This window comes from Scyliorhinus canicula, chromosome 9, assembly GCF_902713615.1.
Source record: "Scyliorhinus canicula chromosome 9, sScyCan1.1, whole genome shotgun sequence".
Lineage (NCBI taxonomy): Eukaryota > Metazoa > Chordata > Chondrichthyes > Carcharhiniformes > Scyliorhinidae > Scyliorhinus > Scyliorhinus canicula.
In genome coordinates, this window is record NC_052154.1 from 4,508,666 (window position 1) to 4,524,150 (window position 15,485).

The 15,485-nt window shown below is 49.6% G+C and overlaps 1 protein-coding gene across 1 annotated transcript in view; it reads right to left on the reverse strand.

Annotated features, from left to right (window-relative positions):
- Positions 1 to 6,112: 6,112 nt before the first annotated feature.
- The window catches only part of ca7 (carbonic anhydrase VII), a 44,880-nt gene continuing 35,507 nt past the window's right edge, over positions 6,113 to 15,485 (reverse strand). The window contains 1 exon segment of the mRNA XM_038806216.1: positions 6,113 to 9,252. Within this exon segment, the coding sequence (XP_038662144.1) occupies positions 9,127 to 9,252 (126 nt within the window). The 3' untranslated portion in view covers positions 6,113 to 9,126.

Sequence of the window (15,485 nt, forward strand, 5' to 3'; positions counted from 1 at the left end):
AGCAGCAATCCGTAGGGTGGGGGGGTGGGGTGAGTGCTTCATTGGGATGGTGTGGGAAGACTGGGTCGCGTGGGGGTAATGTCTATTTAATTCTTATTGTATATTCTCTTTTACACTATGTTAATGTTCACTGTAGTTTGTTTTGTTATTATTGTTACTACTGTTTTATTATGAAAAATTCTGCAAAACCTTAATAAAAATACTTTAATAAAGAATAGGAGTAGTGTAGTCACGGGCTAACGTTGCCGAGGTCAGTAATGAGCGTGGAGTCTCGCTGATCACAGAGTTTAATTCTGCGCTGGCTTTGACCACTGACTCACCATCAGAGCTCAAACCCTCATCCAGCTTCTGACCACATTTCTCAGCTCCACCTTTGTTGTGATTGCATCACCAGAGTGTAAAAAGCAAAAATAGGGAAAATATGATCTAAACCTGACACAAAATTGGCTGCTGAGCTGCCACATCCGGCGTGAATCAGTTATTTTCAAAAGCCATTGACGCAAGCACAGGAAATTCGAAACACTCACGGTCTTTCACTAAAGCGTTACTTCCTACTGAAGTCATAGAGGTTTACAGCACAGTAAAGGCTCTTTGGCCCATCACGTCTGTGCCAGTCAAAAACAACCATAGCCTTGTCTGTCTTGGCATCGCAAGTGCTATTTCCTAAATGTTATGAGGGTCTCTGCCTCCACTACACATTCAGGCAGCGAGTCCCAAACTCCCACCATCCTCTGGGTGAAAAATCTTTCCCTTACACCCCCTCTAAACCCCCTGCCCCTTGCCTTAAATCTCTGCCCCCTGGTCACTGATCCCTCCACCAAGGGGAAAGGTTCTCCCTGTCTATCTGTGCCCCTCATAATGTTATCCATCTCAATCATGTTCCCCCTCAGCCTCCTCTGCTCCAAGGAAAACAATCCCAGTCTATCCAATCTCTCTCCATAACTAACACTCTCCAGCCCAGGCAACATCCTGGTAAATCTGCTCTGCACCCTTTCCAGTGGCTATCACATCCCTCCTATAATGTGGATTCCAGAACTGTGTGCAATGTGTGCAAAACTGTGGCCTAACCAATGTTTACAGGTATAACCTCCCTGCTCTTAAACTCTATGCCCCCACGAATAAAGGCAAGTATACCATATGCTTTCTTAACCACTGTCTCCACCTGCTCTGCTACCTTAAGGGACGGATGCACACCAGGGTCCCTCTGATCCTCGGTGCTTCCCAGGGTCCTGCCGTTTATCTGTATTCCTTTGCCTTATTTGTCCTCCCCAAGTTTACACTTATCCGGATTGAATTCCATTTGCCACGATCAGCCCATCTGACCAGCCCGTCTATATCCTCCTGTAATTGAAGGCTGTCCTCCTCACTATTTACCACTTCTTCAATTTTTGTATCAACTGCGAACCACAAACAGCAAATGCCCCAACACTGCCCCCTGCAGGACCCCACTGGACACGGGCTTCCAGTCAGGAAAACACCCCTCGCCCATCACCCTCTGCTTCCTGCCACTCAGCCAATTCCCGATCCAATTTGCCAAATTTCCTTGGGTACCATGAGCTCTTACCTTCGCTATCAGTCTCCCGTGTGGAACTTTATCAAAAGCCTTTCTGAAGTTCTGCAGACTACGTCAAATACATTTCCCTCATCGACACACCTGGTCACCTCTTTGAAAAATTCAATCAAGTTGGTCAGACATGGCCTCCCCTTAACCAAACCCATGCTGACTGTTCTTGATTAATCTCTGCCTCTCCTAATGCAGATTAATTCTGTCTCTCAGAATTGCTTCCAATAGTTTCCCCATCACTGAGGTTAGACTGACTGGCCTGTAGTTTCCTGGTTTATCCCTTCCTCCCTTCTTGAATAATGGCACCACTATGGTTATCCTCCAGTCCCCCGGCACCTCCACCCAGAGGGGAATTGAAAAGTATTGCCAGTGCCGCTGCTATTTCCCCCCCCCCCCCCCCCCCCCCCCCCGCCCGCCCCCCCGCCAACCCCTTGCTGCATTCGACAGCCTGGGATACATTTCATCTGGTCCTGGAGATTAGTCTATTGTTAAGCCTGCCAGACCGCTCAGAACCTCCTCTCTATCCATGTTAATCTCTTTAATCTTATTACAGTCCTTACCCCTGATTTCTATATCCACACCGTGAACACTGACACAAAGTATTCAATCAGAACCCTGTCTACATCCTCCGGCTCCACACACAAATTACCCTGTGGTCCTTAATGGGCCCGACTCTTTCCCTGGTTAGCCTTTTACCCTTAATTTACTTGTAAAACAACGTAGGACTTTCCTTTATTTTACCTGCCCCCTTTCAACTCTTCTAATTTCCTTTTTAAGTTCCCTCTTGCACATTCTATACTCCTCTTGGGCTTCTGCTGTTTTGAGCTCTCGGTATCTGCCACACGCCTCCCTTTTTCTCCAATGTTATATATCCCTCGATATCCAGGGTTCACTGGATTTGTTGGACCCACCCTTTTTCCTGATTGGAGCATATTGACCCTGCACTCTCCCTCTTTGCTTCTTGAATGTGTTTCACTGTTCTGTCACAGATTTACCTAAAAGTGTCAGACCCCCATCCACTCTGGCCAAATCATATCTGGTCTTAATAAAATCAGCCTTCCCACCGTTTAGAACTTTGATCTCAGGCCCATCCTTGTCCTTTTCAAAACAATCTTGAATCTAACAGAGTTATGATCGCTGTCTGCAAAATGCTCCCCCACTATATTTCCACCACTTGCCCGGCTTTGTTACCTAAAATTAAGTCCAGGACCATCCCCCCCCCCCCCCGCTCTTGTTGGACCATCTATGTGCTGGCTTGATAAGTACTCCTGGATGCATTGTAAGAAGTCCACTCCCTCTTAAACCTTTTGCACTATGAATGCCTCGGTTAATGTTTATGGAAGTTGAAATCCCCACCATCACTACCCTATTACTTTTACACTTCTCTGAAATTTGCCTACATATCTGCTCTTCTATTTCTCTTGGACTGTTAGGTGGCCTGTAGAACATTCTCAACAATGTGATTGCTCCTTTTAGTCCTTTACATTCGACCCATATGGCTTCATACGAAGAGCGTTCTAAGATGCCCTCCCTCCTTTCTGCTGGAATTGATTTCCTGATCAAAATTGCGACACCCCCTCCTCTTTTACCTCCTTCCCTATCTCGCCTGAAGATCCTGGGCGGGATTCTCCATTGGCTGATGCCGAAATCGCATAACGCGATTGGGTGGAGAATAGGTTCTGACTCTAAAATCACGGCGGGAGCTAATTGGCCACCATATCGCTATTCTCCGTCACCTTGACAGCGGCGTCAATGCAGCCCAGAATGCACGGACAGTAAACACCGTTTGCATATCATTATGGGGCCCAACCCAGTATTCTCCTCCGCGATGCTGTCCCTCTGATGGGCCGAGTTCCCGACACCGCGGTTCACTTTCGCTTTTAAAAATCATCAAACTGGCATCGTGGCTGCTGAGGGAGAGAGAGGGGAGAAGGAAAGTGTCCAACATTGCCGACAATATTGCTGAGTTTGCTGACAGTTGTGCCGCTGGCCGGGGGGGGGGGGGGGGGGGGCTTCTGCCAGGGCCGGGGGGAGTAGTGGGGGGGGGGGGGGCTGTGGGGTCGGGGTGGACGGGAATGGAACACGGCAAGGCAGCCTTGCACTGCGCACACCGCTAACCGCCCACTGTGAACATGGGTCGTATTGGTGTCCCCCATAAAGATGGGCTGGGGAACACTTGCCTCTCCGACCTCCCCCAGACCCCACTCCCCCCCCCCCCCCCCCCACTCCCCCCAAAAGATGTTCCCAGGTAAGGATTGCATTACCATTCCCTGGGGTGTGGAAAATTCCTCTGGGCAATGGCTCTGCACTGGGGGCCATCCGATAAAGCAACTCAAATCGCAAATTTCAGACAGTTTGACTGTCACACATCAATAGTGACCCGGAAAATGTTAGAAGAATTAAAATCACTTTTAGCTTCTGGGTTACCAAAGCACTGATCCACCCTGGCTCCCCCATCCATGGAACACACCACTGACTGCCCAGAGGGGCCTGTCACCCCCTAACTCCCTACTTTTCTTTTATTCGTCCATGGGATGAGGGCGCCGCTGGCTGGACCAGCGTTTATTGCCATCCCCGAGGGCCATTAAGAGTTAAACCACATTGCTGTGGGTCTGAAGCCACATGTAGGCCAGACCAGGTAAGGGCGGCAGATTTCCTTCCCATTCCCAGATGGGTTTTTACAACAATCGACAATGGTTTCATGGTTATGATTCGACTTTTTATTCCAGATTTTCATTGAACTCAAATTGCACCATCTGTTACCCTCCCATGATCCCCATGGGATTCTCCCCAGTACCCCTACTACCCCCCCCCCCCCTCCACCCCAATCCAACCTGACCATTCCTCCATTCACCTCCCCGCTCTCGACTCAGGCCAGGCCCACCCCAACCCAATACGATTACCACCCCTCCCAAACCAGGCTCACCGAACCCCCCCCCCCCCCCCCCGTCCCCAACTCCCACAGATCTTTCCCAACCTCCCCATCACCCCCCTCAATCTCCACAAATCCAACCCACTTACACCGTACACTAACCTTCTCCCCGGCAAAGTGGCTTGACCTTTGAACTTAGCCGCTTTACAACAGGCCGTGATGTGAAAGGCGGGGCATTGTGCAGGCCGCAGGACCCACAGATCAGAATACGAAACTCAGGAGAGGTAGGAGCAGCTGGATTTCCTGGGTACTAAGTACGAGGGGAATGGGGATCCAGCTCAATTGCCAATCCCCTGGAAGTTCCAGGAGTTCTTTATATTGCAAGTATTTTTGATCTGCATTTGTTTACCACTTTGCATGATCTGAGGCCATCCCACAGTGCTTCTGATACCTAATCACTGTGGTAAGGCAGGAAACTGGGCACATTGCACTCGACGACATATCACATTTATGCACAGCAAGATTCGACAAACCGCAAGGAGATAAATCACCAGATAATCTGGTCCAGCGATGTTGGTCAGGATACCCTCTTCTTCGAACACCTTATTTTACACATATGGGACTGCGGTTTAATCACTAACTCAACAGGGAGACTATGTCCCTACGCCGTCGAGATTGTGTTTCTTTACGCTAGTAAAACAGGTGTCAAAAGGCCACAGATTCACCGTCTTGCAGGGGGCTAGCAGGCAGCTGTCGTGGATCTCGCAGCTTCAGCTGCCGATACGGGCCCCGCACTTCCGGGTCAAAGGCCGCACGACTCAGACCATGGAGCTGGAATAGTGCTCCTGATCGGCCGCACGCCCGACTCTGACCACCTTCCCAAAAATAGCCCAGTCCCATATGAGGACCCCCCTGCCCGACAATCGGCCGCCCCCTGACCTTGACGGCTGCGGACAGAGTCTGCAGCCGCCACGCGAGTATCCCGTACGGCAGAACCACATTAGACCCATGCCGTCGGGACTTCGGCCGGTCGGGGTGGGGGGAGAGGAGAATGGCGGGGCGGACCGGCAGCAATGGCCGCAGGTAGGCGATACGCGGGAGCCGGAGAATCGGGGAACCGCGCCGGTCCCAATTCCATGTGTGAAAGTGGATTCTCCGCCCCGGTGCTGGACGTGATTTCAGCGTCAGGGTGCGGAGAATCCAGCCTCAGGTCTCTGACAGAGCAGCACTCCCTCAGTACTGTACTGGAATGTCAGCTTGGCCTTTTTGTTCAAGTCTCTGACTGGGACCTGGCTCCGAGGCGAGACTCTGGAGTGGGACCTGGCTCCGAGGCGAGACTCTGGAGTGGGACCTGGCTCCGAGGCGAGACTCTGGAGTGGGACCTGGCTCCGAGGCGAGACTCTGATTGTGTCACATTGTGCCGAGGTCAAGTCCTGTTGCCAGTTCCTGGATTACAAAAGAATGAGGAGGTAGTGCTGAGCAGGTATACGGAGAGGTAACAAAATAAGAAACCCATCGAAGGACAAACTGATCGTCATTTGAACAGCAGCTTTATCTTTCCCAGGTAAATGTGTAAATGGAAGGTCAGATTGAAAATAATACTTGTATTTATTTCTAATAATCTTTGTATTTCTTTCTTTCTCGCATTGTTTTAACAAGACAAAATACAACAACAATTCATCTGAATAACTTTATTATTGAACTGGTAAATCTAATAAATTACAGACATGGAAACGGGTTGATTAAAAAGAGAATCAGCACAATTGGCCATTTCAAAATGACTCAATACTGAGAACAGGTCCTGAGTCCCGGGAGAATCGACAGGCTGTGGAATAAACATTAAACTAATTCATTCTAACCACTGTATACTCTGGTCCGTATATAAGACATCAATTTTTTTAATTGTGGGCTTCGCTGGCCCGGCCATCATTTATTGTCCATTCCTAATTGCCCTTCAGAAGGTGGTGGTGAGCTGCCTTCTTGAACTGCTGCAGTCCCTTAAGTGTAGGTACACCTACTGTGCTGTTAGGGAGGGAGCTCCAGGATTTTGACCCAGCGACAGCGAAGGAACGGCTGATATATTTCCAATTCAGGATGGTGCGTGGCTTGGAGGGGAACCTCCAGGTGGGGGAATTCCCATGTATCTGCTGCCCTTGTCCTTCGGAGTGGTAGAGGTTGTGGGATTGGAAGGTGCTGTCGAAGGAACCTTGATGAATTGCTGATGTGTCTTATTGATGGTACACACGGCAGCTACTGTGCATTAGCGGTGGAGGGAGTGAGTGTTTAACGGGTTGAGCAGCCAGGTTGGTTTGATCTGCATGCAGTCAAACATCTTGAGCAGCACTCGTCTGGGCAGGGAAACAATGCATTGAGCCTGACGAGCAATGATTTGGGCAGCCAATGATGCCTGACCAGTGATACAGCTACAGGCCAATGTTAGGCCGTGAGGTGCATAGGCAAGCCCAGAGGATAGTCACACATAGTTTGTGCCCCGATTACATTCTGGTGTGAACTAACATTCATCCAGTGTCATTGTTTGTTTGGGGATAGAGGAAGAGGGAGGGATGGTATTTGCTCTTGGAAGTGAAGGAGCAAGAGTTTCACCCAGGTGCACAATCTGGCAGTGCAGAGTAAGCTGGAGATGGATATCTACAGTCTATGTTGTCCCCGTTCACGCATCGTGGGCTTGTGTTGCCCAGCCCAGTTTGCAGCACCTTCACTTTGAACCATTGCTGTCGCCTATCTAACAAGTTTGACAACATTCAAGAGACAAGTTAAGAGTCTGCGACATTGGTGTGGATCTGGAATCACAGAGAATAGGCCCTGGAATCACAGAGAATAGGCCCTGGAATCACAGAGAATAGGCCCTGGAATCACAGAGAATAGGCCCTGGAATCACAGAGAATAGGCCCTGGAATCACAGAGAATAGGCCCTGGAATCACAGAGAATAGGCCCTGGAATCACAGAGAATAGGCCCTGGAATCACAGAATAGGCCCTGGAATCACAGAGAATAGGCCCTGGTTGCCTGAGGAAGTCAGATTTCCTTCTCTAAAGGACATTAACGACCCATCTACTGTAATAGAGAACAGAGTTTGTATTTCACAAATCCTTTCATCTGATTTGAACTCTGAAGCTCCCCCGGTAGAATTTGTACTCACATTCTTTGGTGGGTAGGGATAATGTTTTCCCTCTTATTTATTAGTTTGGTCGTCTTTCTGTAAATAATATATCCCAGAAAATAATGGATGGATTTTTTTTTAAAATTTAGAGTACCCAATTCATTTTTTCCAATTAAGGGGCAATTTAGCATGGCCAATCCACCTAGCCTGCACATCTTTGGGTTGTGGGGTCGAAGCCCACGTCAACTGATTCATTTTTGGCAAAGATGTGGAGCTAGATCTGGACCCTGAAATATTTTAAAGGGTCTGTTAACATTGGGAGATTTGGCAAATTGACTTTTTAAGAAGAATGTAATTTGTCTCAGATGCATGGTGAAATTTGTCACAGGTGTCAAAACATGAGCAGAGTTTTCAGAGCAGGCTGGCTGTGGATTGGCCCGAAACCATCTTGGTGAGGTAGAAACTCATAATAAAAATATTTCTTTTTTTTTTAAACCTTTTGTAGAATGCTGTGGATTGTCTCAGATGCTGTGGTGAAATTTGTCATGTGTGTCAAAACGTGAGCAGAGTTTTCGGAGCAGGCTGTTGGTTGTGGATTGGCCTGAGACCACCTCAGTGAGATAGAAGCTCGTAATAAAAATATATATTTTTTAGGTTTTGTAGTTACAGAGCAGCAACCAGGCAGGGGGAAAGCTTCAAGGAACAGCTGTGTAATTGTGATAACGTTGAATTAACATAGCGGGTGGTATGTGCTCTAAGGAGTCCACTTTTCCATTTTTGTTCTATGTTTCTGCAGGAAGCATTTTAAGAGTGGATAGAAGCTGAAGCGCAATGTAAATAATCCCAATCTGGGTTCCAACAGTGTGAAGACAAGACTTGATTCAACTTGCAACTCTCACACATTAAGACACTTTACCTCGAGGTGTCCCTGCCCTTGATTAGATATCAATTTCAATGAATACCAACCAACATGTACCGTCCCAAGAGTAAATGACCACCCTTGTTTTCATGGTATTACCAATCCATTGACAGAGGGCACCTGGCCCCATTGGCAATGGCGTGCTGACTGCATAGCTTTAGCCAGAGAATCGCCACCACATTGAAAATCTCATCCGGGACTCGATTGCCCTTGACAGAAAGGGGAAAAATGGTTCATACAATTAGAAGATAATCAGTGTTGGAGTGCGTGTCTGTATAGGTTGGGGGGGGGGGGGGGGGGGGGGGGGCACCCAAAACTAATCCCAGGTTTCAATGTTAATCCTGAAGCAGCTACAACTGCGAATTCACACTAGAGATGGAATATCCACAAATACATTTACAGCAGAGGGCAGTGGGGAGATGGACAACACAGAATAGGATTCCAGTCTGATGCCACAGCCAGAGACGGTGGAGATTTTATACTCGAGGGTGGGCGAGGCGGGATTTGGTTGGGTGCCAATGTAATGAGGTGCAGCGATGACATGGCCAGTCTTCCATTCGGTCTCTCTCATTCCCACCTGGCTCTGTTCTGTCCCCTGCGGGCATGTTGTCTTCAGTTTTGATCAGGAGCTGGTGCAAGGTTGGTTGAAGCTACAATTTGAAGGAAGCAAGGACTGTTCTCCCTTTGAGAGGTTGAGGAGGCCGAAAATTATCCACCATTGGCTGCTTCTCAGAGTCTTCCTCTCCCGAGAACAGAAGCATTCGGAACTTATCCATCTGCATTGAAGAAACGCACATTTTCACACACTCAGTGACAGAATTATCAAACTCTTTTACACAGAGGGTGACACATGTTAGTTTGATTAATCATTTTAAACCCATGATCAATAGACTTTTGCCAGCCAGACGGGGATATGGAGCCAAGGCTGGTGAATAAAGATACAGATCAGCCATGCGTTGCCTGGTATGGAGGGCATTAGCTATGAAGGGAGTTTTGATAAACCCGGTCTGTTCTCACTGGATCGATGGAGGTTGAGGGGCGACCTGATAGAGGTCTGCAAGATTGAGTGGCATAGACAGTGTGGATAGTCAGATGCACTTTCCTAGGGTAGGAGAGTCAAGTACTCAGGGACATAGGATTAAAGTGTGTGGGGAAAGTTTAGAACTGATGTGCGAAGCAAGTTTTTTTAAACACAGAGGGTGGTAAATATATGGAACACACTGCCTGGGGAGGTGGTGGGAGCAGGTACGATAGCGGCATTTAAGAGGCATCCAGACAAATATATGAATAAGGTGGGAATGCAATGATACGGACTCTGGAAGTGCAATCAAAGAACAATACAGCATAGGAACAGGCCCTTCGGCCCTCCAAGCCTGCGCCGACCATGCTGCCCGTCTAAACTAAAATCTTCTGCACTTCCGGGGTCCGTATACCTCTATTCCCATCCTATTCATGTATTTGTCAAGATGCCCCTTAAACGTCACTATCGTCCCTGCTTCCACCACCTCCTCTGGCAGCGAGTTCCAGGCACCCACTACCCTCTGCGTAAAAAAAAAAAACTTGTCTTGTACATCTCCTCTAAACCTTCGCACGGTTTTAGTTTAGGCAGGTACCATGGTCGGCACAGGTTTGGAGGGGCGATGGGCCTGTTCCTGTGCTGTATTGTTCTTTGCTCAGTGCTACACTGTTAGTGATACCATCACTCAGATCAGCCATCAAACTTGGGCCTCCGTCTTCCTAACGTCACCAAACAAGCTTTTACATGACTTTCTGGAGTGGGACTTGAACCGTGAGCTTTCAAACAAACCGTATGAATCTTGTTGCCTTCAGAGCCTCAGCTGACAAGACCCAATTAAAGCAATCCTTTAATTAGCCAGGCATAACTTCCAGAATGAGGGCATTTGGTGGTCAGGGAGCTAGTAAAATACAAATTTGCTGATCGATGTACCAAAGAAGCAAGGCCAGGTGTTTTGTGTTATTCCGACTTCTCCATGTCTGGCATTTGGACAACTTAATTCAAGGGTGAAGTTGACTGCACTGCTTTGGCCAAATGCCAGGGTCAGGTTGAAGTGGGACTAATTTACTGAGCTGTTGTACAGCACCGAGCAGCAGGAAGGAATGCACATCTCAGACACACAGGCATGTCACATCTCACCCACCCAGCACCCTGCTCACACACCCACCTGTTACTGTGCGTCACAAGCCCATTTACCTACCTGCACTGCGCATTTACCAACACCCTCACTAAACAAAGAGCTGTCAATCTCACTTACTTTCACTGATACTGCACCAGCTTTTTAATTTCCAGACTGAGATTCTCACACTGCCCTGCTGGGTTTTAAATTGAGTGTCTCTGGATGATTAGTCCAGCTACACTACCACATTCGGTACTTATGCCACTCACTGTGGATTCAAGTGATGACTCATTTTGACCTGCTCCCCACTTCTAACACTCCCACACTGGTGTCTGGGGGCGTGCAAATTCAGACTGATGGACCGTGTACTTTCATCATTCACATTCTATACTTGCTATCAAGTTAAATCCAGGGGCTGCCTGCATTAACCTCTCCAACACAACGGGCGGGATTCTCTGCTCCTAAAGCTAAGTGAACAGGCCCCCAGGAGCAGCTATTCCGAGCCCGACAGGCCAGCGCGACCCACGCCGCTCCAGCTGCCGATACCGGCCTCAAATGGGCGCCACGGGTCTGCGACCAGCGCGTATGCGCGGTGGCTTCCTTCTCTGCGCCAGCCCCGATGCAACATGGCGTAGGGCGACAGTGGCTGGCACGGAGCAAAAGGGGCCCCCAGCCCGAGAGGTCGACCCGCCAATCGGTTAGAATTGGTTAGAATTGCTACCTCATCGCAACAGGGACCCAGGTTCGATTCCATTTTTAAAATGGCGTCCTGATCTCTAGACCCAATGACCCACCCCAGGGTCGGACCCCCCTGATGTACCATCGATTACACGCGAGGCGAGTGATTTACCAAAGTCTGGCTTTAATTAACTAGAACACAGCTCTGCGATCGTCTACAGTGGAAAGGGACGATCGTCAGGCGTTTGAGCATTTATACCTCGTTAATAGAGGCGTGGTTAACTCAGCCTCTCGGCCAATCGGTCGAGAGGCACATGACCGACCAGGGCCAATGGTAAGCCGACGTTCTGGCCCAATGGCAGACGAGTATGCAGATCATATCATCACACCCCCCCCCCCTCCCCCCAAACAGGCCGCCCCAGAAGGATGCACACCGAGGTCCCGCCGGGTAAGGTCACACGTGGACGGCGATGGTGGTTCTTGGATTTTTTTTGCGACCACTTGGCCCACCCCAGGCGGAGAACGGCCGTGGGGGGTGGTGGCGCGTAGAGCGGCTCCCGACCGGCACTGCGGCAAACCACCCCCCCCCCGGCGCCGATTCCCCACTCACCGGAGAACCGCCGGACCGGAGTCGCGGCAATTGGCTTCCGGCCCGGCAGTTCTCCAGCTCGCCGTGGGCTGAGAGAATCCCGCCCAACAAGTCTAAACAGATCCTTCAATCCATCACCAGCTTCCGGAAATCACCGTGCAGCTTGTGAAAAATCCAAGCTTCAGGTAGAGCCCCAGCCCTATCCTGATGGATACAATTCCGGCTTGCCTGCAATCGAGGAGGTAGAGTTGGCAACCAGGCGCCCGCTAAGAGCTAAGATGGGAACTTGTGTGGATGGACAGCCACCCAGAATGCATTGCACAGGCCACTCTCAAGCTTCTCTGTTTAAGTTGGAGGAAGGAGCAGTGCTCCGAAAGCTAGTGTTTGAAACAAACCTGTTGGACTTTAGCCTGGTGTTGTAAGACTTCTTACTGTGCCCACCCCAGTCCAACGCCGGCATCCCCACATCCTGTTTAAGTTGTGCAGGGCGCAAAACAATCTAACCATATCGGGACAATATTAGACAGACATTGTTGCTAACACCTCCAGGATTGTTCTGGAATCTCTAATCACAGGCAGCACAGTGGTTAGAATTGCTACCTCATAGCACCAGGGACCCGGGGCATGCACTTTGGGATCTCCGATTCACTGGGAGACTCCCAGGAATGCCGTTCCACCTGGTCGCTGTTTGTGGAGACCAGCACTGAACGGCGTTCGCTCCAGGTCTCCAAGGTGAAGGATTTAGATCCCAATGCCTCGGGTACCCCGGCAAACTGCACATTAAAGTGAGACTAGCTGTCTCGCTCGAACATGCAGATTTGAAAAAAGGGGATGCCGCCCACAATGGGCAGGATTCACATCGCGATGTCTCACGTGATTGCGGTACGTCTCGCCAGGCGTTGCGAGCCGGGTAGATCGACCACAGGTGAAGTGGGGCAGGCCCAAGGGGTCGAAACAATAAGCACCTCTGGGAGCCTGAAACATGGCAGGCAGGCTGCACAAAGGCGTGGGGGGAGGGGGGAGGGGGGGCAATCCAGAGCGCCCCAGGCTGTGGGAGGGTGACAGCCCCACCAGAGTAGCCACTGCTGATGTAGGTGGTAGACCTCAACATGGAGACTCCGCTGAAGAATGATAAAATCCTGTGGCCACAGCTGCCAGGACATGATTGTGGAGAAGGGAACCTGCGGCCACGATGGTGACCCTCATGTCACTGTGAGGAGGAGGATTCAAAGGACCTATTGATGGGCCTCTGGCCTGCCAGCAGGAGGCACTGTACAAGAGCTCGTGGGCTCTGCGCACAGCCGAGTGGAGGTGACCAGGGGGTGCCACGGAAGGAAGATTCTTTCTCCATCAGAAAATACCCCTAATTTTGTCCGTAAGTGTCATAATTGGTTGCTGCCTTGTTGGGAAATGGCTGCTGACATTCCTCTCTGATCTCCAGAGGCCGGATTCTGATGGGAGTTTCACCAACCTGGCTCCCCCCCCCCCACCCCCCCATCCCCAGTCCTCACAGGGCCAGGAAAATTAAGGCCACAGGCTTCAATTCTACAGCACGTTTCACTGACACAAAAACATGGCAAAGCACATTACAGCCAATTAATTATTATTGGAAATTCAGTCACTGTTAAAATGTGGGGACTGATGGCTGCAGGAGATTTGATGTTTGCAGGGGAGAGAAGGGACTAGAGAGAGCGAGACTGAGCGGACACAGATCTAAGGGGAAACTTTTTCTTCTATGCTGCGAGTGGTTAGGGTCTAGAATGCGCTGCTTGAGCATGTGGTGGAGGCAGGTTTAATCGAGGCTTTCAAACGTGAATTGCATTATTATCTGCAAAGGAAGAACGTGCAGAGTTACTGCGAGGTGGGGAGGGAGCGGCATTGTTCCTTTGGAGAGCAGACAGAATGGGCCGAGCAGCCTCCGCCTGTCCTGTAACAATTCAGAGATTCTGAGAGATACGGGGGCAGGATGGAAGGAGGTAATTAGAGTGGGAGGCGGTTCATGTGGAGTAAATAAATCAGTCGGGCCAAGGCCTGCTTGCGTGTGTAATTTGTGCCGAGTAAATGACAATCAGAGGACCTGCACACCAGCAGTGAGGGAGGAGAGATTAAAAGACAGATCGGAGCAGAGTGGAAGAATCGTGCCAGACTGCAATCATACGGGAAACGTAATAGCTGTGAGTCACCAGGCTGAGACAGAACAAGGGCAGGCCCAATGACACTGGCCCACAGCTTTCCCATAACAGCTGCTCAGCTCTGCAGCCTGGAGGGAGGCAAGGGCAAAACAGATCACCTCCTGCACACGAAAGCAGCATCCGTCACTTTTATCACTGCTACCTAAATGAGTTTAACCCTTTGGGTGCTGGCCGGCAGCAATATTTCCAGCTCACACTCCGAACTCGGGTGTCGGTGCTCGATAGAGAGGAGCTGGAAACAGACTTCATCCCTCTCAACAACTCACCACTCCCTCCCCCAATAAGCAGAGAGAGAGAGAGTCAGACACACACACACACACAAGCTGCAGTGCACATGGAGAGTGAAAGGAAAAATAACACCTGTGGGGGTGTGAGAGTGACAGAGAGAGAACGTGGGTAACGAGAGTGAGTGAGCAGGAAAGGGAAGCCAGATAGTAGGAGAGGAAAGGTGCAGGAAGGAGAGGAGGAACGTGTCCAACTTTCCTGAACTTTAATGGCATGTTTAGACTTTGTGGCCTCCAGGTTCTCTGGAATTAACCATATCATGATAACCTCTTGAAGCAATTATCTTTACCTAATGATTAGACTAATTAATCTTTAACATACACAATAAACAGCAAATATTACAACTGGTATTAATTGGGTATCAATATTGGGGGATAGGGCGTGAACTTCGGAGAAGGGAACAAAGTCCCCGAGTGAGTGCGTTTAGCCGCCTGTTTCCCCGGCACTCGCTATTCAACGCTACTCGTGTTGAATAAGGGGCCTGAATGGGGAACACACAGCCGAGGTTGCACATAGCCCCGTTTTTCGCAACAGGGAGCTCTGCTCGCCAGAACTGCCCGTTGTAGCGAGAGATCAGATTTTTAAATGGCGTCCTAGTCTCCAAGGCCCACAAATAAAATCCCCAACCTCCCTCCAGCCCAAACGCAACGTGGGAGGATTCTTAACTGCCCTCTGAAATGACCAAGCAAGACGTTCAGTTCAAGGGCAATTAGGGATGGGTAATAAATGCTGGTCTTGCCAGTGATACTCACATCGCATGACAACGGTAAATAAAAACGGGGTGGGTTAGGGTTACTGAAAAAGCCAAACTCTGCTCGAATGTTTTATTGCACAGGGGAAGGTCGTCGACCATTTATGCGTGCCAGCTGTTTGCTCGTTGGATACTAATCCTGTTGTGTGTTTGGGGTGTGGTGATGTGGTGTGAGGGTGAGGGTGTGCGTGTGCGTGCATTTTATATTCCGAGTGTTGAGAATTTTGTTTTAATTCTTTCTTTCAATTTAAACTCAGGGGTTGAAAACATTTCTTCATCTTGCTGCAGTCAATCAAGAGTCGGAAAAATCAGGAGCCATCCCATCATCTCTCCCCTGTCCGTAATGAGGGACGTATGATAATGGTTTCAGTCTTCCCAA